Source organism: Cetorhinus maximus, chromosome 1 (assembly GCF_964194155.1).
Source record: "Cetorhinus maximus chromosome 1, sCetMax3.hap1.1, whole genome shotgun sequence".
NCBI classification, from domain to species: domain Eukaryota; kingdom Metazoa; phylum Chordata; class Chondrichthyes; order Lamniformes; family Cetorhinidae; genus Cetorhinus; species Cetorhinus maximus.
The window spans coordinates 52979774-53005378 of NC_135879.1; the positions used below are offsets into that span (position 1 = coordinate 52979774).

The 25605-nt window shown below is 44.1% G+C and overlaps 1 protein-coding gene across 1 annotated transcript in view; it reads right to left on the bottom strand.

The window, feature by feature from the left end:
• naf1 (nuclear assembly factor 1 homolog (S. cerevisiae)) overlaps positions 1 to 25605 on the bottom strand; it is a 282046-nt gene that overhangs the window by 114476 nt on the left and 141965 nt on the right. Inside the window, exons 5-6 of the mRNA XM_078540728.1 lie at positions 13646 to 13728; positions 8858 to 9018 (exon numbers count right to left, since the gene is read on the bottom strand). Coding sequence (XP_078396854.1) covers positions 8858 to 9018; positions 13646 to 13728 — 244 coding nt within the window. The remainder of the gene's footprint in view (positions 1 to 8857; positions 9019 to 13645; positions 13729 to 25605) is intronic.

The window sequence follows — 25605 nt, forward strand, 5'->3', positions numbered from 1 at the left end:
GACAAGGCTAACGTGATTCTTTCCGGTAGGAATAATGAGGAGAGGCAACATATATTAAATGGTACATTTTTAAAGATGATTTAGGAACAGGGAAATCTGGGGATCTGCATACAAACATTTTGAAGGTGGCAGGACAAGTTGAGAAGGCTGGCAATAAGGCATGTGGATTCCACAGTTTTATAAATAGGGGAAAAAATTACAAAGACATGGCGGTAATGCTGACTCTTTATAAGTTATTAGTTGGTTCCCAGCTGGCCAATTATGGGCACCAGACTTTAGAACAATGAAAAGTACAGCACAGGAACAGGCCCTTCGGCCCTCCAAGCCTGCGCCGATCATATTGCCTGTCAAACTAAAACATTTTGCACTTCTGGGGTCCGTATCCCTCTATTCCCACCCTATTCATGTATTTGTCAAGCTGCTTCTTAAACACCACTATCGTACCTGCTTCCACCACCTCCTCTGGCAGCGAATTCCAGACACTCACTACCCTCTGCATAAAAAACTTGCCCCGCACATCTCCTCTATAGTTTTCTCCTCTCACCTTAAATCTATGTCCCCTAGTAATTGATTCTTCCACCCTGGGAAAAAGCTTCTGACTATCTACTCTGTCCATGCCACTCATAATTTTGTAAACTTCTATCAAGTCGCCCCTCAATCTCCGTCGCTATAGTGAGAACAATCTGAGTTTCTCCAACCTCTCCTCGTAGCTAATAACCTCCAGACCAGGCAGCATCCTGGTAAACCTCCTCTGCACCCTCTCCAATGCCTCCATATCCTTCTGGTAATGTGGCCACCAGAATTGCACACAATATTCCAAGTGTGGCCTAACCAAGGTTCTATACAGCTGCAGCATGACTTCCCAGCTTTTATACTCAATACCTCTGCCAATGAAGACAAGCATGCCATACGCCTTCCTGACTACCTTATCCACCTGCGTTGCCACTTTCAGTGACCTGTGGATCTGTACACCCAGAGCCCTCTGCCTGTCGATGCACTTTAGGGTTCTGCCATTTACTGTATAATTCCTGCCTGTATCAGACCTTCCAAAATGCATTCCCTCGCATTTGTCCGGATTAAACTCCATCTGCCATTTCTCCGCCCAGGTTTCCAACCGATCTATATCCCGTTGTATCCTTTGACAATCCTCTTCACTATCTGCAACTCCTCCAATCTTAGTGTCATCCGCAAACTTACTAATTAGCCCAGTTACATTTTCCTCCAAATCATTTACGTAAACTACAAACAGCAAAGGTCCCAGCACTGATCCCTGCGGGACACCACCAGTCACAGCTCTCCATTCAGAAAAGCACCCTTCCACTGCTACCCTTTGTCTTCTATGACCAAGCCAATTCTGTATCCATTTTGCCAGCTCACCTCTGATCCCATGCGACTTTACCTTTTGTACCAGTCTGCCATGAGGGACCTTGTCAAAGGCCTTACTGAAATCCATGTAGATAACATCCACTGCCCTTCCATCGTCGATCATCTTTGTCACTTCCTCGAAAAACTCGATCAAGTTAGTGAGACACGACCTCCCCTTCACAAAACCATGCTGCCTCTTATTAATATGCCCATTTGCTTCCAAATGGTAGTAAATCGTGTCATGAAGAATCTTCTCCAAAAATTTCCCTACCACCGACGTAAGGCTCACCGGCCTGTAATTTCCTGGATTATCCCTGCTACCCTTCTTAAACAATGGAACAACATTGGCCATTCTCCAGTCCTCTGGGACCTCACCCATAGCCAGTGAGGATACAAAGATTTCTGTCAAGGCCCCAGCAATCTCCTCCCTTGCCTCCCTCAGTACTCTGGGGTAGATCCCATCTGGCCCTGGGGACTTATCCACCTTAATATTCTTCAAGACACCTAACACCTCCTCTTTTTTGATCTCAATATGATCCAGGCTATCTACACAATCTTCCCTAGACAAATTGACCGCTAAGTCCTTCTCTTTGGTGAATACTGATGAGAAGTACTCATTTAGTATCTCCCCCATTTCTTCTGGCTCCACACACAGATTCCCACCTCTGTCCCTGAGTGGGCCTACCCTTTTCCTGGCTACCCTCTTGCTTTTTACATATGTATAAAAGGCCTTGGGATTTTCCTTAATCCTGATTGCCAATGACTTTTCATGACCCCTTTTAGCCCTCCTGATTCCTTACTTAAGTTTCTTCCTACTTTCTTTATATTCTCCATGGGCTTCATCTGTTCCCAGCCTTCTAACCTTTATGAATGCTTCCCTTTTCTTTTTGACTAATCTCACAATATCCTTCATTATCCAAGGTTCCTGAAACTTGCCATATTTATCCTTCATCCTAGCCGGAACATGCCGGTCCTGAATTCTTATCAACTGACGTTTGAAAGCCCCCCACATGTCAGTTGTTGATTTGCCCTCAAACATCCGTCTCCAGTCTAGATTCCTCAGTTCCTGCCTAATATTGTTATAATTAGCCTTCCCCCAATTAAGCACCTTAACCCGAGGACTCATGTTATCCTTATCCACCAGTACCTTGAAACTTACTGAATTATGGTCACTTTTCCCGAAATGCTCCCCTACTGAAACTTCGACCACCTGGCTGGGTTCATTCCCTAATACCAGGTCCAGTATTGCCCCTTCCCTAGTTGGGCTATCTACATATTGTCTCAGGAAGCCCTCCTGGATGCACCTTACAAATTCTGCACCATCTGCACTAAGGGATTCCCAGTTAATATAGGGAAAGTTAAAATCACCCACCACAACAACCCTACTGCTTTTAGGAAGGATGTCAAGGCCTCAAAGTATGATGAGGAACAGATTTGCCAAAATACTGGGGATGAAAGACTTAGCTGTGTGGAGAGATGAGAGAAGTTGAAATTATTATTCTTAGAGCAAAGAAGGTTAAGGGAGATTTCATAGTGTTCAAAATCTTGAAGGGTTTTGAGGGTAAATCAGGAGAAACTGTTTCTGGTGGCAGGAGGGACACAAGATTTAAGGTAATTGGCAAAAGAACTACAAGTGACATTAGGGAGAAAGCACTCACAATGAGTTATGATGATCTGGAATGCACTATCTGAAAGGGTGGTGGAAGCGGATTCAAGAATAACTTTAAAACAAAATTGGAGAACCCCAAGAGCCTGCGCAGCCTTGATGGGCCAGGTGGCTTCCTTCTGTGCTATAAGTTTCTTATGATGCTATGCACCATTATGACATTTCGAGTTCCCTAACCAACCATCCACATTGCATCCTTCTGCTACACTGTCAATCTATATTAACTTTTACCTATTTTTCTCCAAAGGACTCATGCCCATTAGTAACTCAGTTTACGATGCCAAACCGCATTTCAGATCACTCTCTCAGAACCAGAGGAAATTCAGTCTCAGTTTAGGCTCTTTTCAAATAAAGGCACTAAAAGCGAAAGGCCAATGTCCCAACTTATAGTGCCACTCAGTTTATTGATGGAATCGATTTCTAATAGAAATGACAACAGAAGGCATTTGTTTAGAATCCAAGTAATCTCATAGCTAAGCCATCTTTATAAACAGGTATAATTTTTCTCATCTCAACTAGATTCATAAGTACTTAAAAACTCAAGTGAGTTATTTAAAACATGAAAAGAGCAACTAATCTTAGATAAGTCAAATTACAGTACCTTGTTTCATGTCTCTAGTAACCATCGGATCATATCTAATCGCATATTTTATTGCCCTGACTGATCTTTCTGTGTACATTTTTGTTACTTTAATGCCAAGTCTTTGGCATAGACATATTGGGAAACTTTGTTCTATCTATCCTTGTTTACACATGGTTTACGCAAGTATACAAGTGTTTTATAGTAATAGCCAAAGGCAACAGCTATTCCAAATGTAGCATGGTTGATCTATCCTGACCATGTTCACGAACACACTGTACAGTCCCTAACACATGCCTCGAGTCTCAAACACATTGGAACTGAACTTCATCAGAGTGGCAGGTTGGATTGCCACTTCGCTCCTACTTTCTTACCAAAATTTTTTCCAATCCCGTCTCACTCCACCTGGGCGAGACCCGGGGAGTGCAGCATATCCCTAGGGCCTAGCATCGAGAGCAGCTCTGTTGGACGCAAGGAGGCCACGCTCTTTTTCTTTTTAATGGCACTAGCTGCTGTGAACCAGGTAAGTTAAAGTTCCAGCCAGCTCTGAAGGTCCTTGACAGGCTGGGGAGAAGGTACGTGAATAGGATTTGGCTGGGGGTGGAATCCTGTGTACTGGAGAGTTCCCATTTGGGCAGTGGGGGTGGGTGCAGTGTAGTCCCTTGGGGGGGGAGGGGGGCGGGTCCGGTGTGGGTCTGTACAATAGTTACCCAGAAGGTAGAAGGGCTTTTAATTTTTCTGAACAACTATTTATGTAACATAGTTGGAACCATCCAAAGTTTGAGATTTAAATCACATTTTTGGATGGTTCCAAGCGTAGGGCAATTGATCATCGGAGGTTTGTACTTCTGGGCAATTGCTGTGCAAACCTTACCTGTGAACTTCTGGCGGGGGTTTCGTAGCACATTTTGGGGGCACTGCCCGGCCCCAATACGCACCCTGGAGGCTATAGTCCATTAAATTTGCATTTACCTAAAATTCACCAATGCTATAGATAACCTTATAATCATGAAATCTGCCGAGAAAGATAGAATCCAACAAAATATTTTCTTGTGCCAAATAATGTTGCTTCAAGGATTAAAGATTTTCAAACATGCAGAAGACAACTTTCAAACTGATGGAAACTTATCAGACAAGGAATGTCTGCAGGTTTCCTACTCAGCTTGCAATCCACGCAAAACACCATCATAATGTTTTACTGAAGAGTTACAAAGAAATATCTACAAACTTGAATTTGGATTTAAAAATCCGTGACATTACAAAGTAATAGAAATTTTGGCTGGGATTAGTGGCAGAGCATGAGTTCAGGCCACTTACCACATTTAGAGCTTTTTAAAAAATTCATTCATGGGATGTGGGCATCGCTGGCTAGGCTAGCATTAATTGCCCATGAGAAGGTTGGGTTTAGCTGCCTTCTTGAACCACTGCAGTCGCTGTGGTGTAGGTACACCCACAGTGCTGTTAGGGAGGGAGTTCCAGAATTTTGGCCCCAGTGACAGTGACCCAGCAATATATTTCCAAGTCAGGATTGTGAGAGGCTTGGAGGGGAGCTTCCAGGTGGTGGTGTTCCCATGTGTCTGCTGCCCTTGTCCTTCCAGATGGTAGCAGTTGTGGGTTTGAATGGTGTGGTCTAAGTAGGCTTGGTGAGTTCCTGTAGTGCATCTTGTAGATGGTACACACTGCTGCCACTATGTGTCAGTGGTGGAGGGAGTGAATGTTTGTGGATGGGGTGTCAATCAAGTGGGCTGCTTTGTCCTGGATGGTGCCAAGCTTCTCAAGTGTTGTGGGAACTGCACTCATCCAGGCAAGTGGGGAGTATTACACCACACTCCTGACCTGAGCCTTGTAGATGGTGGACAAGGTTTGGGGAGTCAGGAGATGAGTTACTCATTGCAGGATTCCTAGCCTCTGACCTGCTCTTGTAACCACAGTATTTAAATGGCTAGTCCAGTTCAGTTCCTGGTCAACGGTAACCCTCCAGGATGTTGATAGTGGGGGATTCAGTGATGTTACTGCCATTGAATGTCAAGGGGCGATGATTAGATTCTCTCTTGTTGGGAGATGGTCATTGCCTGGCACTTGTGTGGCGCGAATGTTACTTGCCACTTGTCAGCCCAGGCCTGGATATTGCACAGGTCTTGCTGCATTTGGACATGGACTGCTTCAGTAGGAGTTGTCGCAAATGGTGCTGAACACTCTGCAATCATCAGCAAACATCCCTACGTCCAACCTTATTGATGAAGCAGCTGAAGATGGTTGGGCCGAGGGCACTACCCTGAGGAACTCCTGCAGTGATGTCCTGGACCTGAGATGACTGACCTCGAACAACCACAGCCATCTTCCTTTGTGTTAGAGAGTTTGCTCCCAATTCCCACCGTCTCCAGTTTTGCTAGGGTGCCTTGACGCCACACTTAATCAAACGCGGCTTGATGTCAAGGGCAGTCACTCTCTTCTCAGGAGTTCAGCTCTTTTGTCCATGTTTGAACCAAGGCTGCAATGAGGTCAGGAGCTGAGTGGCCCTCGCAGAACCCAAGCTGAGCACCAGTGAGCAGGTTATTGCTAAGCAAGTGTTGCTTGCCAGCACTGTTGATGACCCCTTCCATCACTTTACTGATGATAGAGAGTAGACTGATAGGGTGGTAATTGGCCAGGTTGGATTTGTCCTGCTTTTTGGGCAATTTTCCACATTGCCAGGTAGATGCCAATGTTGTAGCTGTACTAGACTGGTCAAGCGGACAGAGCAGTGGCAAATGGAATTCAGCCTGGAAAAAGGTGTGAGGTAATGCACTTGGGGAGAGCTAACAAGGCAAGGGATTTCACTGTAAATGGCAAGTATCAGAGGGACCTTGGTGTGCATATCCACATATCCCTGAAGGTAGCAGGGCAAGTAGGTAAGGTGGTTAAGGAAGGTCATATGGGGTTCTTGTATTCTACGCCTCGGCTAATGAAGGCAAGAGCAGGGAAGTTATGCTGGAACTGTATAGAACACTGGTTAGGCCACATCTGGAGTAGTATGTACAGTTCTGGTCACCACATTATAGGAAGGATGTGATTGCTCTGGAGAGGGTGCAGAGGAGATTTACCAGGATGCTGCCTGGGCTGGAGGGTCTGAGCTATGAGGAAAGATTGGATAGGCTGGGGCTGCTTTCCTTGGAGTAGTGAAGGTTGAGAGGGGATGTGTATAATATTATGAGGGGCATGGGTGGGGTGGATAGGAATGCACTTTTTCCATTAGTAGAGGGGTCAATAACCAAGGGGCATAGATTTAAGGTAAAAGATAGAAAGCTAAGAGGGGAGCTGAGAAATTTTTTCACCCAGAGGGTGATGGGAGTCTGGAACTCTCTGCCTGAAAGGGTGGATGAGTCAGAAACTCACGTAACATTTAAGTATTTAGATATTCACTTGCGTTGCCATAGCCTCCAGGGCTATGGCCAAGCGCTGGAAAATGGGAATAGTGTAGTCAGATCTTTGTTGACTGGCGCAGACACGATGGGCCGAATGGCCTCTTTCTGTGGTGTAAACCTCTGTGAACCTATCCGTCTATGAGCTACATCTTTTAGGTCTTGGCCAGCTCAGTCTGTAACTCTTTTGAGTCAAAACAATAAACTAACAGCTCAGTCTGTAGTGGTGCTACCGTGCCACTCTTGTTGATGGACACTGAAGTTTTCCCACCAGTGTGCCCTTGCCACCCTCAGTGCTTCCTCCAAGTGGTGTTGAACATGGAGACATGCTGATTCATCAGCTGAGGCATGGAGGGGTGCAGGGGGTGTGGTGCGTGGTAATCAGGAGGTTTCCTTACCCATGTTCGACCTGATGCCATGAGACTTTATGGGATCGGGAGTCGATGTTGAGGCCCTCCAGGGCAACTCCCTCTTGACTGTTATACCACTGTGCCGCCACCACTGCAGGGTCTGTCCTGCCAGTGGGACAGGACATATCCAGGGATGGTGATGGTGGTGTCTGGGACTTTATCTGCAAGGTATGATTCCGTGAGTATGACTATATCAGGCTGTTGCTCGACTAGTCCGCGAGACAGTTCACCCAATTTTGGCACTAGGCCCAAGATGTTAGTCAGGAGAACTTTGCAGAGTCAAAAGGGCTGAGTTTTCGGTTCTCATTTCTGGTGCCTATGTCGATGCTGGATGGTCCATCCCATTTCATTCCTTTGGACATTTTTTTTTTAAGCGGTTTGATACAACTGAGGCTTGAACTGAAGACACACCTATAGTGGTCTGCTTTCAGTTCAGTGAACCTCATTGTTTTTAAATATAGGTCATCTGCATTGAATTCTAGGACCCTCCCACTGACAGCCCCACATCCCTGACACTGTTTAGCCCCCACCTACATTGCTCATCCCTCTCCCAACACTCACCCACCTCCACTGACGTTACTCAGCTTCCTCCCAGCCTCTCCCACCACTACTCACCCCAACCACCTCCCCGCCACTACTCACGCCCTTCCAACACTGCTCATCCCCACCCCCTGACATTGCTCACTCCCCTCCCTACACTGCTTAACCTCCTCCAACCTCTTAACACTTCTCCCCTCCCCACCTGACATTGCTGGATATGGGAAGGGGTGAGCAGTGTCGGCAGGGGGAATGAACATTGTCAGGGTTTGGGAGGGGGGGTGAGCAGTGTCGGGAGGGAGTGAGTGGTCTTGGGGGTTCGGCAGGGGTTGACCAGTGACGAGGGGAGGTTGGACGATGCTGTTTGAACCTTAATGGCAGTGAACATCTCACCATTTACTGCAACAAAAACAGAAAATGCTGGAAAAACACAGCAGATCTAACTGCATCTGTGGAGAGAGAAAACACTTCTCTCCACAGATGCTGTTAGACCGGCTAAGTTTTTACAGCATTTTCTGTTTTTGTTTCAGATTTCCAGCAACTGCAGTATTTTGCTTTTATCACCATTTACTGCTATTGGGATTGTAAGATCTAGGTCATAAATTTTAAAATAAAGAAACAAACTTTCACTTTTTTCTCCCCAAAACATACCAAGTACTTTGGAGAGATAAACAAGTAAGTTCAAGACATTGAACATCCCTTCTCAGTCTTATATCGTCACTGCTGTATAAAGTCACCAAGCATCCATGAAAAATAAAAAACAAAGCATGAATTGAAAAAAACCTTGTTTTCATGGCATACCATTGCCAAACACTATTGGATTAATGACTTTTTTTTCTTTACTGAAGAGCTGTTAACTAGTGAGGTGGAAATACAAGATGTGTGAAAATTAACTTACTGCTTGAGTTTCTCTGTAAAGATGTACTGAGTGAAATCCTTTACTGCAGGGGCAATGTAGAACTGCTCTTGTAGCTTGATTTCCTTTACAGCAATGTCTTCAACAGAATTGAAACGTAGAACATAGAATGGATGAGCAACTGGTCCAAACACTTCAAATACCTGTCAATTGAAGGAGGCAATCAAATCAAACTTGATATACCTTTGACAATTATAATCAAAGGAGTATACAAAGTACAAAAATAATGTAGACGAGTCATATGGGGACAGTTATTTAAAACATTCCAAACAACTTTTTATGGTTATTTTTCAATCAAACACAAAAATATTTGGTAAAAATTATTTAAAATCTATAAATCACCAAGAGAAACAAAACTCTACATCATGTCAATAAACTAAAACACTCACAACTTGTTTTTCTGAATCTCATGTGGAGTAGGCTTGAGCGGCTGAATGGGCTACTGCTGTCCCTATGTGCTTTATTGTAAAAATGAGTACTCTGACTACTGCATTTATTTTGAATGCTTCCTTGTTCATATTCTCAATTTCATCCACCAACAGTCAAGGTCCTTGGTGTTCCCTCCCATCAGCAGTCATGACCCCTGGTGTTCCTCTCTCATCAGCAGCAATAGTACTGAAGACGTGCTCCAGAACATGCTGTGCCCCTAGCCAAGCTGTTTCAGTACAGCTACAATACTGGCATTGACCCAGCAATGTGGAAAATTTCGCAGATATATCCTGTACACAAAAAGCAGGACAAATCCAACCCAGCCAATTACTGCCCCATCAGTCTACTCTCTATCATCAGTAAAGTGATGGATGGGGCATCAACAGTTCTATCAAGCAGTACATGCTTCGCAATAACTTGCTCAACTGAAGCTCAGTTTGGGTTCTGCCAGGGTCACTCAGCTTCTGACAGCATTACAGCCTTAGTTCAAACATGGACAAAAGAGCTGAGGTGAGAGTGACTGTCCTTGACACCAAGGCAGCATTTGACCGAGTGTGGCGTCAAAGAGCCCTAGCAAAACTGGAATCAATGGGAATCAGAGAAGGTTCTCCACTGATTGGAGTCATACCTAGCACAAAGGAAGATGGTTGTGGTTGTCGGAGGTCAATCATCTCAGTTCCAGAACATTACTACAGGAATTCCTCAGGGTAGTGTCCTTGGCCCAACCATCTTCAGCTGCTTCATCAATGACCTTCCTTCCATCATAAGGTCAGAAGTGGGGATATTCGCTGATGATTGCACAATATTCAGCACCATTCGCAACTCCTCAGATACTGAAGGAGTCCATGTCCAAATGCAGCAAGACCTGGACAATAACCAGGCTTGGGCTGACAAGTGGCAAGTAACATTCATGCCACACAAGTGCCAGGCAATGACCACCTCCAACAAGAGAGAATCTAACCATTGCCCCTTGATGTTCAATGGCATTGCCATCGCTTAATCACCCACTATCCTTGGGGTTACCATTGACCAGCAACTGAACTGGACTAGTCATAAATACTTTGGCTACAAGAGTAGGTCAGAGGCTAGGAATCCTGCAACAAGTAACTCGCCTCCTGACTCCCCAAAACCTCTCCACCATCTACATGGCACAGATCAGGAGTGTGATGGAATTGCCTGGATGAGTGCAGCTCCAACAACATTCGAGAACCTTGACACCATCCAGGGCAAAGCAGCCCACTTGATTGGCACCCCTTCATCAAACATTCACTCCCTCCACCACCGGCAAACAGTGGGCAAGCGCAGTGTGTACCATCTACAAGATGCACTGCAGAAACTCACCAAGGTTCCTTAGACAGCAGCTTCCAAACCCACGACTGCTACCATCTAGGACAAGGGCAGCAGATACATGGGAACACCACAACTGGAGGTTCCTCTCCAAGTTACACACCATCCTGACTTGGAAATATATCACTTCCTTCACTGTCACTGGGTCAAATCCCTCCCTAACAGCACTGCGGGTGTACCTACACCACATGGACTGCAGCGGTTCAAGAGGCAGCTCACCACCACCTTTTCATGGGCAATTAGGGATGGGCAATAAATGCTAACCTAGCCAGCAATGCTCACATCCCATAAATGAAGTTAAAAAAAGCCATGGCCACTGGGGTTGCTCTCCTATCAGCAGCCATGGCCACTGGGGTCCCTCTCCCATCAGCAGGCATGGCCACTGGGGTCCCTCTCCCATCAGCAGGCATGGCCACTGGGGTCCCTCTCCCATCAGCAGGCATGGCCACTGGGGTCCCTCTCCCATCAGCAGGCATGGCCACTGGGGTCCCTCTCCCATCAGCAGGCATGGCCACTGGGGTCCCTCTCCCATCAGCAGGCATGGCCACTGGGGTCCCTCTCCCATCAGCAGGCATGGCCACTGGGGTCCCTCTCCCATCAGCAGGCATGGCCACTGGGGTCCCTCTCCCATCAGCAGGCATGGCCACTGGGGTCCCTCTCCCATCAGCAGGCATGGCCACTGGGGTCCCTCTCCCATCAGCTGGCATGGCCACTGGGGTCCCTCTCCCATCAGCAGGCATGGCCACTGGGGTCCCTCTCCCATCAGCAGGCATGATCCCTGGGGTCCCTCTCCCATCAGCAGGCATGATCCCTGGGGTTCCTCTCCCATTAGCAGGCATGTAATCTTCTGGGAGAGGTGAAATACAAAATAAAAAACCCTAGGTCAATTTAGGGGACAACAAACTCTGGGAAATTCCTTTCTGACCAACTAAGGCGCTTGGCACTTACCGTTTGCATGCAACAACATCAAAAAGGAATTAGTCTAACTCCTTTCTGAGCGTTTGCACCATGAGCCCGCAACTTGTTCCACATGTGGATAGTCTAGTTCTATGCTTGCATAGCTGATACATATGACTCCTTATTTTCCTATCTACTTCAAATAGTCTGTCCACACAGACACATCTTATTCCTTCATAGTTTTAAATACTCCAATTAAATCGCCCCAAAGTCTACACTTTAATCCAGAGTAAAAAGATCCCATTCTCCAAGTCTATCACAGCAACTTAAATATTTTTGACTATCTGGGTCATTCCAGTGGCCCTCCTTTGAAGGTTTTCAGGGCCCTGTATTGCCCACAACGTGAGTGGACCTAAAGTGAACAACACTGCATTTCTCATGAGGCATAACCACGGTCTAGTACAAGAACACTAGCTCTTTTGGTTTTACCCTGGATTGTCTTCACTCTACAATGTAGTATTTGACCCATTGTATTCACTGAAATAAATGTGGATCGCACCCAACCACTTTGTTCAGTATCCTTTAATGCAGGATTCACATTAATTTCTCTGTAGGCCACACAGTGTAATATGTGATTGTCATCTACTGCATTCTTTACCAAATACTTCTCTCCCATCTCAGCTTGGAATAATGCTTCTCATGTAGCCACAATACTCAACAATGCTTCTCACCTACCTTACAATGCTTAGAAAAAATGCCTCTCAACCACCCTCTGTATTTGGCAACAAATTATCCATTTCCTGCACCCACTACATCCCGTTCTCTATTTTGACAGCCTCTCAGGCACCCAATGCACTCTATGTTGAATGATGATACTAACACACTATGATATTATTCAGTGCTGAATAAGTCTCTCACCTATTCATTATATTGAAATGCAAAAATGCCAGACTCTCACTTTGTCCTGCTATATTCAGTATTCTACAATGCTGGTCTCTTGCCCATCAAGCTATGTTTATTCAGTGCTGACTTCTGTCTTCCCTTCATACACCCACTGTCTTCAGTGCTGAATGATGCCCAATTATCATTTACCTCACTGTTTGAACATTGGATGATACTGTTATCCATTCCGCTACGCTCTGCACCGAGTATCTTATGGTAATCATCATACAGTGCTTGAGCAGTATGCAATCTGCATATAATGCAGGGGAGATGGTAGCACAGTGGCAATCTGACTGAACTGGTAATTCAGAGGCTCAAACCCCATTACAGCAGCTGGTGGAATTTCAATTTAATTAATAAATGTGGAATTGTAAGCTAGTCTCAGTAATGGTGACCATGAAACTATTAATTGTCCTAAAAACCCATCTGGTTCACTAATGCCCTTTAGGGAAGGAAATCTACTGTCCTTACCTGATCTGGTCAACATGTGACTCCAGACCAACAATAATGTGATTGACTCTAAACTGCCCTCTGAAATGGCCTAGCAAGCCACTCAATTCAAGGAGAATTAGGGACGGGTAACAAATGTTGGCTGTGGTGGCGTAGTGGTACTGTCACTGGACCGGTAAGCCAGAAACCCAGGGGGAACACTCTGGGAACCCAGGTTCGAATCCCACCACAACAGAGGATGGAATTTGAATCCAATAAAATTCTGGAATTAATTCTGTGAAACCATTGCCGATTGTCATTTAGGGCACCCAACCACTTTATTCAGTATCCTTTAATGCAGGATTCACATTAATTGAATGTCCTTACCTGGTCTGGCCTACATGAGACTCCAGACCCACAGCAATGTGGTTGACTCTTAAATGTCCTCTGAACAAGGGTAATTAGGATGGGCAATAACTGCTGGCCAAGCCAGTGACGCCCGCATCCCCCATGAACAAATAATTTTTAAAAATTAGCCACATGTGGCCACAGCTTCTAATTCTGGGAATAAACCACCATCTTGTTTGACAAAATGCAACTTCACTATTTGCACAACAAAACATAAATAAATGGAAATTAACGATTTACAATACAAATTCAGATAACCTAAGAGTTTCAGACAATTTAAGTCTCATCAATTGTTAAGAATTGTTCTTATACAATTACCTTCCCAACTGACGTGTTGTCCATTTTGAACAGGATAGTTTCCTCATTCACTGGTGGCATGTCCTTCAGTGATTCAACAATAACTGGAAAGATAGCATCAATAGTGCTTAGTTCTGATGCAGTTGGAAGAACTATAAATAGAGCATAAACTTGGAACATTGTGGTAGTAACATGAAGTAACAATAGATTTAATCACAAAACTACAGTAACATTACTTCATTCATCTTAAATTAAAACATGGAAATCAAGTGTAATATTTTGGTTTTGGGCCCAGATGCTGTGCTGTTAAGAAGTGCACACACCAACTGTGAGGTCGGAGATCACCCCAAAATTGGACCTCGTGCCTCATTAACATCTCGTGTAAGCATTCCCATTGCACCTTCACAGACAGATCACACATTTGAAGAGCATGAATGTCAGGCCACTTAGCACGAGGCTGTTGCTGGCGATACAAGTCCAGGGAGAAGGGTTGCAGTGGGCAATGGTGGGAGGTGGAAGCCGAAAGTGGTGACTGTGGAGTCGGGGAGAGCAGCCCTACTCCTCCTGGCTGCTCAAGGTTCTTGGAAAATTATGCATTGAAGTAACCTTACAACAGCCACCGACTGAAAGCAACAACTCAAGAATCCCAAAGTGGTAGGACCGAAAACTGCCCCATTCATAACTGCCCCGTTTCTGTGAGGGGGCCTAAAACAAAAGCTGAGTGCCTCATTCATGTCATTAAGAGATCTACAATTTTAAAGAACGCACAGGAAATGGGAACTGGAGATGTATGTATGTATGCAAGTCTTTGGTGGCAGGATAAGTTAGACTGTTAGAAAGGGATATGGGTTCCAGAATTTTTTTAAAAAGGAGTGAATCTTGTAAATGATAATGTTGGAAAGAAACTTGGGTGTGCTCATACAAGGAACGCAGAAAGTTAGCATGCAAGTACAGCAAGCAGTTGGGAAGACAAATGGCATGTTGGTCTTTATTGTAAGGGCAATGCCTCTATTTATGGAGCCCAAGATCCCGTATGCTTTGCTAACCATTCAATGTGCCCTGCCACCTTCAAAGATCATGCATCCCTAGGTCGCTCTTCCTGCACACACTAAAACTGCAACAAAGTCTACATTGCCTCTCACTACCCCATCTGCCCTTCTTGGCAAATGGTTAACAATTGCCTAAGTTTCAATCTTTGTGCTGAACCAACTGGGGCATTACAATTATCCCCAGTGGCCTTGGAAGGGGTAGGAGGATGAATTTAACCAAGGCTCTTGCTTGGCAGTAACCAATGACCTGTGTTAGAAAGTCGATGAAACAGGATCAGCTCTACAAATGAATAGTCTGCCTACACGAATAATCTAGGTTCACATATGGCGAACAAGCTTTGCACACTAGGAATACAGGAACAAGAATAGTCTGTTCAGCCCCTCGAGTATGTTCCACCATTCAATTAGATTGTGGCAGATGTGTACCCCAACTCCATAGAACCATAGAAAAGTTACAGCACAGAATGAGGCCATTTGGCCCATCTTGTCCATGCCAGCCCGAGGACACCCAGGTGCCCTTTCTAATGCCATCTTCCTGCGCCCGGCCCTTAGCCCTGCAGCTTACAGCACTTAAGGTGCAGATCCAGGTGCTTTTTAAAAGAGTTTCAAGTTTCTGCCTCTACCACCAACTTGGGCAGCGAATTCCAGACATCCACTACCCTCTGCGTAAAAAAGTTCTTCCTCATGTACCCCCTACACCTTCTGCCACTTATCTTGAATCTATGTCTCCTGGTACTAGAATTCTCCATCAAGGGAAACAATTTTATCCTGTCCACTCTATCTATTCCCCTCATAATTTTGTACACTTCAATCAAGTCACCTCTCAGCCTGCTTTGTTCTAAGGAAAATAACCCCAACCCATCCAATCTCTCCTTGTAGCTACACTTTTCTAACCCTGGCAACATTCCTGTAAACCTCCTCTGCACTCTCTCCAGAGCTATTACGTCCTTCCTGTAATGTGGTGACCAGAACTGCATACAATACTCCAGTTGTGGCCTCACCAGTGTTTTATACAATCCCAACATTATATCCTTACTTTTATATTCTATACCTCTGCCAATGAAGGAGAGCATTCCATATGCCTTCTTTACAACCTTGTCTACTTGAACTGCTGCCCTCAGGGACCTGTGTACTTGTACGCCAAGATCTCTCACTTCATCTACCCCTCTTAGTATATTCCCATTTATTGTGTAATCCCTGTAATTGTTTGACCTCCCTAAATGTATTACCTCACACTTCTTGCCTTGGTTCCTGCCTAACAAAATTTTTATCAATCACTGTTTTACATTTTTCAACTGGCCTAGCCTCACCGGTTTTTTGGGGGAAAGAGCGTTCCAGATTGATACCACTGGCTGTTTCAGAAATTCAAACCGGGCAGATAATCGTTTTGCAGAAATATCGAGTGTAGTAAATTTCTCTCAAGCAGACAGATTGCACTGCATCTTCCTTGATCAATAGGGTGCTGGTAATGTAACTGGACTGGCAATCCATACAGCACGAGTTCAAACCCCACTATGATTGAAAATATGAATTCAGCTAATATAATTCTGGAAATAAAAAGCTGGTTTCAGAAAAAAATAATAACCATAAAAAACTCACTCATGTCCTTTAGAGAAGGAAACCTGCTGCCCTTCCCTGATCTGGCTTATGTGACTCCAGTTCCACTTAACTGCCCTCGCAAGCCACTCAGTTGTATCAAACACCCTTATAAGAAATCATCAAATGAACTTCAGTAGTTTATGACCACTTTCTTAAGACAGCTGGGGATGGCAGTAGATGTCAGTCTTGCAAGTGACACCCATCCACATCCCGAGAATGAATAAAAAAAGCATATTCAACCTCAATCTTATGCAGTCATCCAAACAGAAATCTGCGACAAACTTGTTACAAATGTAAATTAACTGAGCAAGCTGCTCTTCATGTAGCTTGATAACAATATAGAACAAGTTAATACTCAACTTTTCTCTATACTCATTTAAATATTTTTCAGGATTACCACAAAATCTTGGTTCATTTGCAATTTCTTAGATCAAAAATGATTGCTTTAATTTTGATCTTAATATTTTTAGTTCCCTTCTATCACTTCCAATGTATTTCATAAGACCATAAGAAATAGGAGCAGAAATTTGGCCATTCGGCCCATCGAGTCTGCTCCGCCGTTCAATCATGGCTGATAAGTTTCTCAACGCCATTCTCTTGCCTTCTCCCCATAACCTTTGATCCCCTTACCAATCAAGAACCTATCTACCTTGGTCTTAAATACACTCAATGACCTGGCCTCCACAGCCTTCTTTGGCAATGAATTCTATAGATTCACCATTCTCTGGCTAAAGAAGTTTCTCCTCATCTCTGTTCTAAAAGGTCTTCCCTTTACTCTGAGGCTGTGCCCTCGGGTCCTAGTCTCTCCTACTAATGGAAACATCTTCCCCACGTCCACTCTATCCAGGCCTTTCAATATTCTGTAAGTTTCAATCAGATCCCCCCCTCATCCTTCTAAACTCCATGAGTATAGACCCAGGGTCCTCAAACGTTCCTTATATGTTAAGCCTTCATTCCTGGGATCATTCTCGTGAACCTCCTCTGGACCCTCTCCAGGGCCAGCACATCCTTCCTGAGATATGGGGCCCAAACTTGCTCACAATATTCTAAATGTGGTCTGACCAGAGCCTTATAAAGCCTCAGCAGCACATCCCTGCTTTTATATTCTAGTCCTCTCGAAATAAATGCCAACATTGCATTTGCCTTCCTAACTACCGATTCAACCTGCAAGTTAACCTTAAGAGAATCCTGGACTAGGACTCCCAAGTCCCTTTGCACTCCAGATTTCTGAATTCCCTCCCCATTTAGAAAATAGTCTATGCCTTTATTCTTCCTACCAAAGTGCATGACCTCAGACTTCCCCACGTTGTATTCCATCTGCCACTTCTTTGCCCATTCTCCTAACCTGTCCAAATCCTTCTGCTGCCTCCCCGCCTCCTCAATACAACCTGTCCCTCCACCTATCTTTGTATCATCTGCAAACTTAGCCAGGATGCCCCCAGTTCCTTCATCTAGATCATTAATGTATAAAGTGAAAAGTTGTGGTCCCAACACTGACCCCTGCGGAATTCCACTAGTCACCGGCCGCCATCCTGAGAAGGACCCCCTTATCCCCACTCTCTGCCTCCTGCCAGACAGCCAATCTTCTATCCATGCTAGTACCTTGCCTCTAACACCATGGGCTCTTATCTTACTGAGCAGCCTCCTGTGCGGCACCTTGTCAAAGGCCTTCTGGAAGTCCAAGTAGATAACATCCATTGGCTCTCCTTTGTCTAGCCTACTCGTTACCTCCTCAAAGAATTCTAACAGATTTATCAGGCATGACCTCCCCTTGATGAAACCATGCTGACTTTGCCCGATTTTACCATGCACTTCCAAGCGTTCTGAAATCTCATCCTTAATAATGGACTTTAAAATCTTACCAATGACCGAGGTCAGGCTAATCGGCCTGTAATTTCCCGTCTTTTGCCTCAATCCCTTCTTAAACAGGGGGGTTACATTAGTGGTTTTCCAGTCCTCTGGCACCCTCCCTGGCTCCAGTGATTCCTGAATGATCGCCACTAACACCTCCACTATCTCTTCAGCTATCTCCTTCAGAACTCTGGGGTGTAATCCATCTGGTCCAGGTGATTTATCCACCTTCAGACATTTCAGTTTTCCTAGCACCTTCTCCTTGGTAATGGCCACCATACTCACCTCTGCCCCCCGACTCTCTTGAACTTTGGGGATGTCACTCGTGTCTTCCACCGTGAAGACTGATGCAAAGTACCTATTCAGCTCCTCCACCATTTCTTTGTTCCCCACTACTACTTCTCCAGTGTCATTTTACAGCGGCCCAATGTCCACTTTTGCCTCTCTCTTACCCTTTATATATCTAAAAAAACTCTTGCAATCTTCTTTTATATTACTGGCTAGTTTACCCTCATGTTTAATTTTCTCCCTCCTTATTTCTTTTTTAGTTGTCCTCTGTTGGTCTTTGTAGGCTTCCCAATCCCCTGGTTTCCCACTGCTCTTCGCCGCATTGTATGCTTTCTCTTTAGCTTTTATGCTGTCCTTGCCTTCCCTTGTCAGCCACGGTTGCCTCGTCCTCCCTTTAGTATGCTTCTTCTGCCTAGGGATGAATTTTTGCCGTGTCTCCCAAATTACTCCCAGAAACTCCTGCCATTGCTGTTCCACTGTCTTTCCTGCTAGGCTCATCTCCCAGTCAATTCTGGCCAGCTCCTCCCTCATGCCTCTGTAGTTGCCTTTATTCAACTGTAATACCGTTACATCTGATTCCAGCTTTTTCCTCTCAAATTGCAGGGTAACTTCTATCATATTATGGTCACTTCCTCCTAAGGGTTCCTTCACCTTAAGCTCCTTTATCAAATCTGCCTCATTACACATCACTAAATCTAGAATTGCCTGTTCCCTAGTGGGCTCCACCACAAGCTGCTCCAAAAAGCCATCTCGTAGACATTCCACAAATTCCTTTTCTTGGGATCCACTACCAACCTGATTTTCTCAGTCTACCTGCATATTGAAATCCCCCATGATCACTGTAACCTTGCCTTTCTTACACACCTTTTCTATCTCCTGGTGTATCTTGTGCCCCACATCCTGACTACTGTTCGGAGGCCTGTACATAACTTCCATTATGGTTTTTTTTACCTTTCATTCAATATATTTTGTTTGCCCATTTTAATTCATTTAATTTATGAAAATTGCTATGTAAGTTAATCTCCATTTTTAATGGCCATATTTATTACTGGTGCAATATTTTTAAGTGTGGTAATTTACAAGAAAAAAGAAATGTATGTCCAAACTTATTGGAATAATATTTATTTTGAAAGCTATGCAAAGAAAACTTAGTGCAGGATTATATAGGCAAACAGAAGTTCTGGATCTGGGACATACTGTCACTTATTAAAATATGTAGACTCAGTACTAATTACAAATAATCATTAAAAATAATCTCAGCAGTAACTAACTTTAGTTTGTGTGTCCTGGACATTACATTGACTAGTATTTGTAAGGAAATGAAAAATATTCAACTGTATGTGGCAATGATTCCCTGTATTCAAAGGTATGCAGTATTAAATTCTGGACCATCAATAAACTATTCACTTAATCATTCCTATTAGATGTATGGAAGCACTCACTGTTATTTAGCATCCTTTGCACCACAGTTCTTCAACCTAGAAGACTGTGGAATATCATTGTAAGAGTGAAGACTGGCTATGAACTTCGGCAAATCACAATTGTACTGTAGCCTTAATAGATTCATCTTTTGTACAGAGGTTGACTGCTGCATGATCTGGCAATTCATACTGCACTTCACAAATGAAGGGAAATCTCAGAGCTTATATTACACAAGGGCGAGGGCTCAATATTCTAGCAGTACAGTGAAGCAGAACACAGTCAAGATTGCACCATAAACGGAATGGGAAGTTGAGAATTAAGCGAGGGTGGGAATTCAGCGCACAGGGTGAAGGAGGTGCTTCTTTTTGCCTTTGATACTCGTGGTTTGTGTAAGGTTGAGGCAGTAAACTTTTCAAATTGTGTTCAGTGTTTTAACAATACAAGTTAGTGTGCAAAGCAAAATCAAAACAGACTAAAATTATCTATAAATGAATGTAAATCAAGATATGGTAGTGAGGGTTGAACATCTGGATTGCAGTATGTGGGAATTCATGGATAATGAGATTGTTCCAAGCAAATATCTCCAGTAGATATCTCCATCTCCAGTCTGTCTGGCTTGCAAGTCAATGAATTTGGTGCAAGTTGGGGACACATGGAACACATAAGTGAGGAGTATCTGGTCAGACCTCAGTCGCACCTTGTAGAGAGATGCAGAATCAGAATGGGGTTGATGTGACCGACAGTGAACAGAGTAAGGGAAACCTAGCTGAAACAAAGGAGGAGTATTTGCAGAAATTCAACAGGTATAATGTATTTGCTACATGTGAGGCAAAACAGGAAGACTGCGGAAAGGACAGCCACCTTTGAACAGAAAGCTGTTCAAATGGAGGAGTAGCAGGAGCGTAATATGATAGTTATACAGGCTATGATAATTAGGGGGAATGGACAGCATCCTTTGGAAGCAGGATCAAGAGTCCTAAATGTGGCCAACTTAATGAAAGACATCTCAAATGAACTTGAAAAAATATTGGAGAAGAAAGTGGATGATCCAATCATTGTGTCCATGGTGAGACCAACAAAATAGGAAAAGGTAGGCAAGAGTTTCTGTTTAAAGGGTACCAGGAGCAAGGAGCCAAGTTTTCTTTTAAAAGTAGGATCTCCTCAAGGGTTATCATCTCAGGATTATTATCCAAGTCACATACATATTGACATATGGATAAGCAGGTTATGGAGTTGAACACATGATTGAAGGAGTGATGTGGGAAAGGAGGATTCCACTTCATGGACACTCATACCAGTAGTGGGATAGGAAGGAACTGTACCATTAGGACAGGCTCCACCTGAACCAGGATGCAGGGACTAGGGTCCTAGTAGAAAGGATGAATAGGACAGCCACAAGGGGTTTAAGCTAGTAAATAGGGGAGTGTGGGAACTCAAACCAAAAAGGAGAGAGCAGAGGAATATTGGAAGTTGTGCTATAGGCTCTACAACGAAAGAGGAAACTAAAAAATGTAAAGTAATTAAATCAGGAAAGAGAAATAAGAAAATGAGACACAGACATCATTAGTGCAGAAAGGCAGTATAAAGCCATGTGGCCCAAATAAGCCTCTTTATACAAACACATGGAGTATAAGAAGCAAATTGAATGAATTAAACGAATGAGGTGAAGTGAGAGTGACTGCCCTTGGCATCAAGCCAGCATTTGACCGAGTGTGGCATCAGGGAGCCCTAGCAAAACTGGAGTCAATGGGAATCAAGGGCAAAACTGCCCGCTGGTCGGAGTCATACCAAGCACAAAGGAAGATGGTTGTGGTTGTTGGAGGTCAATCATCTCAGTTCCAGGACATCACTACAGGAGTTCCTCAGGGTAGTGTCCTCAGCCCAACTGTCTTCAGCTGCTTCATCAATGACCTTCCTCCATTATAAGGTCAGAAGTGGGGATATTTGCTGATTGCTCAATGTTCAGCACCATTCATGACTCATCAGATACTGAAGCAGTCCATGTCCAAATGCAGCAAGACCTGGACAATAGCTAGGCTTGAGCGGAAACATGCAAGTAACATTTGCGCCACACATTGGGCCAAGCAATGATTATCTCCAACAACAGAGAATCTAACCACCACGCCTTGACATTCAATGGCATTACCATCACTGAATCCCCCACTATCAACATCCTGGAGGGCTATCATTGACCAAAAACTGAACTGGACTAGCCATATAAATATTGTGGCTACAAAAACAGGTCAGAGGCTAGAAATCCTGTGATGAGTAACTCATCACCTGACTCCCCAAAGCCTGTCCACTATCTACAAGGCACAGGTCAGGAGTGTGAAGGAATACTCTCCACTTGAGTGCAGCTCCAACAACACTCAAGAAGCTTGACACCATCCAGGACAAAGCGGCTCGCTTGATTGGCACCTCATCCACAAACATTCACCCCCTCCATCACCGACGCACAGCAGCAGCAGTGAGCACCATCTACAAGAGGCACTGCAGGAACTCACCAAGGCTCCTTAGGCAGCACCTTCCAAACCCACGACCACTACCATCTATAAGGACAAGTGTAGCAGATACATAGGAACACCACCTGGAAGTTCCCCTCCAAGCACTCACCATCCTGGACTTGGAACTACATCGCTGTTCCTTCACTGTTGCTGGGTCAAAATCCTGGAACTCCCTTCCTCACAGCACTACAGGTGTGCCTACACCACATGGACTGCAGTGGTTCAAGGTGGCAGCTTGCCATCACCTTCTCAAGGGCAATTATGGATGGGCATAAATGCTGGCCTAAGCAGTGATGTCCACATCCCGTGAATGAATTAAAAAAAAACACAAATTCAACTCAGGGGTTATGATGTGGTAGCCATTACTGAGACACAGCTGTAAGATAGTCAGGGCTGGAAACGGAATATTTCACATTTTAAAGATATACAGGAAGTCGTTTGGTAGTACAGAACTTGAGTATTGCAGAAAAAAGACATTTTGTCAAAGCCTATCATCTTGCACTCAGGACAATTGCAAGAATACCAATGTCAAGAGAAGGAAAAATTTATACTGCATGAGTGTAAAGAGCAAGGGATTCTTCAAGTGTAAAGAGCAGGGACGCTAGAGTAATTAATAAATTAAATTAAAAGTAATTCAAATTTGGTCTGTGATCAGGGACAGGAGGGTGTGACTGCAGCTGAGGCAGGTATTGGACCCAGGTGGTAGTGTTCGAGGAGCCTCAGCCTCTGCAACTGTCCAACACTTACAAGATTCTTGCAAGCTGTGCGGATGAGAGGAGAGGCTGCAGGGAGGTTGAGCAAATTGAACACGGTACCGTGGTACAGGAAGCCATTCAAGTGGGGGGAGGAAATAGTGATGTAGTAGTGATACGGGACAGTACAATTATGGGTATAGATACTGTTCTTTGCAGCCGGTAGCGTGAGTCCCGAAGGCTGTATTGCCTGGCTGGTGCGAGGGTTAAGGTCATCTCCTCAGGACTGGAGAGGAACTTGGAGTGGGAGGGGAGGGCTCCAGTCGTCGTTGTCCATGTTGGTACCAATGGCACTGATAGGATTAGAAAGGAGGTTCTGCTGAAATAATTTGAACAGTTAGGAGCTAAATTAAAAAGCAGAACCTCCAAGGTAATAATCTCAGCCATGGGCAAACTGGCATAGGGTAAATAAAGTCAAGGAGTTAAATGCATGGCTCAAAGATTGGCGTGGCAGGAATGGGTTTCAGTTCATGGGGCACTGGCACCAGTACTGGGGTAGAAGGGTGCTGTTCCAGTGGGACAGGCTTCACTTGAACTGTGCAGGGACCAGTGTCCTGGCGAATCAAATAACTAAGGCTGTAGAGAGGGCTTTAAGCTAAATAGAGTGGGGGAGGGTTCTGGAGAGGAGATACATAGGCTTACAAAGCAAATGGGTATGCCAGCATTGCAGGGCAGCTATTTATTTAATGATACCCAGAGTGTGACAGGAAGGGACAGAGTGTACAAACATTAAAAAAAAAGCAGAAAATAGGGTCAAAGGGGAGAAAACGTAAAAAGGCAAAATTAATGGCTATTTAAATGCACGTAGTATTCGGAACAAAATAAATGAATTAATGGCATAAATAGAGGTTAATGGGTATGATCTTATTGTCATACAGAGAAATGGTTACAAGGAGATCAAAGCTGGGAACTAAATATTCAAGGGTATGTGACTTTCTGAAAGGACAGGCAGGAGAGAAGTTTTGTTAGTACGGGATGTAATAAGTATGATAGCAAGAAATGATCTTGGACCGGAAGAAATAGAATCCATATGGGCAGAGGTAAGAAATAACAAGGGGAAGAAGACACTGGTGGGAGTCGTCCATAGGCCCTCTAACAGTAGCTATACTGTAGGACAAAGAATAAAATCAGGGGATAATGAGGGCATGTAAAAAAGGCAGTACATTAATCATGGGTGACTTTAATCTTCACGCAGATTGGGAAAACCAAATTGGTAGAGGTAGCCACAAGTAAGAAATCATACAGTATATTCGGGATAGTTTGCTAGGACGATATGCTGTGGATCCAACCAGGGATCAGGCTATTTTGGATCTGAAAATGTGTAATGAGGCAGGTTTAATAAATAATCTCAAAGTAAAAGATCCCCCAGGAAACAGTGGCCATAGCATGGTAGAATTTAGCATTCAGTTTGAGAGTGAGAAACTTGGGTCGGAAACAACTGTGCTAAACTTAAATAAGGGTAATTACAATGGAATGAGGACAGGGTTGGCTGTAGTTGTCTAAGAAAGGAGTTTAGCAGAAAAGACGGTTATGAACAAGAAAATAGTTCATGACTCACAAGATAGATATATCCCAGTGTGGAAGGAAGATTCTAGGAAGGGGATAAACCAACCATGGTTAACCAAGGAAGTTAAGGATAGTATGTGCCAAAGATTAGTGGTAAGCTAGAGGATTGGGGAAGTTTTAAAAACGAACAAAAGGAGGCCAAAAATAAAAAAAAAGGGAGGAAATAAACTTTTGAGGGTAAACTAGCAAGTAATATAAAACGGACAGTAAGAGCTTCTTTAAATATATAAAAAGGAAGAGAGGGTGCCAAAGTGAGCATAGGCCCCTTAGAGAATGAAGCTGAGGAAATAATAATGGGGAACCAGGAAATGGCAGAGGAGTTGAATAAATATTCTGCATCAGTCTTCACAGCAGAAGACACGAATAGCATTCCAAAAATACTAAATAATCAAGGGGCAAGGGTTGGGGGGGTGGGGAGGAAGGAAGTAAAGGAAGTAAATACAATAACTATCACAAGAGAAAAAAGTGCTAGGGAAAAGAATGGGGCTAAAGGCCGATAGGTCCCCTGGACCTGATGGGTTGCATCCTTGGATATTAAAGGAAGTAGCTACACAAATAACGGATGCACTGTCCCAGAGGATTGGAAAACAGTCAACGTAACACTCTTATTCAAAAAGGGAAGGCGACAAAAACCAGCTAACTATAGGCCAGTCACCTTAACATCTGTCATTGGGAAAATGTTAAGAGTCTTTTATAAAGGATGCAATAGCAGAACATTTAGAAATACATAATATAATCAAGCAGTCAGCATGGTTTCATGAAGGGGAAATTGTGCCTGACACAAATTTATTAGAATTCTTTGAGGAGGTAACAAGCAAGATAGATGAAGGGGAACCAGTAAATGTAATATATTTGGATTTCCAAAGGCATATGATAAGGTACTACACATAAAGCTACGTAGTAAGATAAGAGCTCATGCTGTTGGGGGTACTATATTAGCATTGATAGAG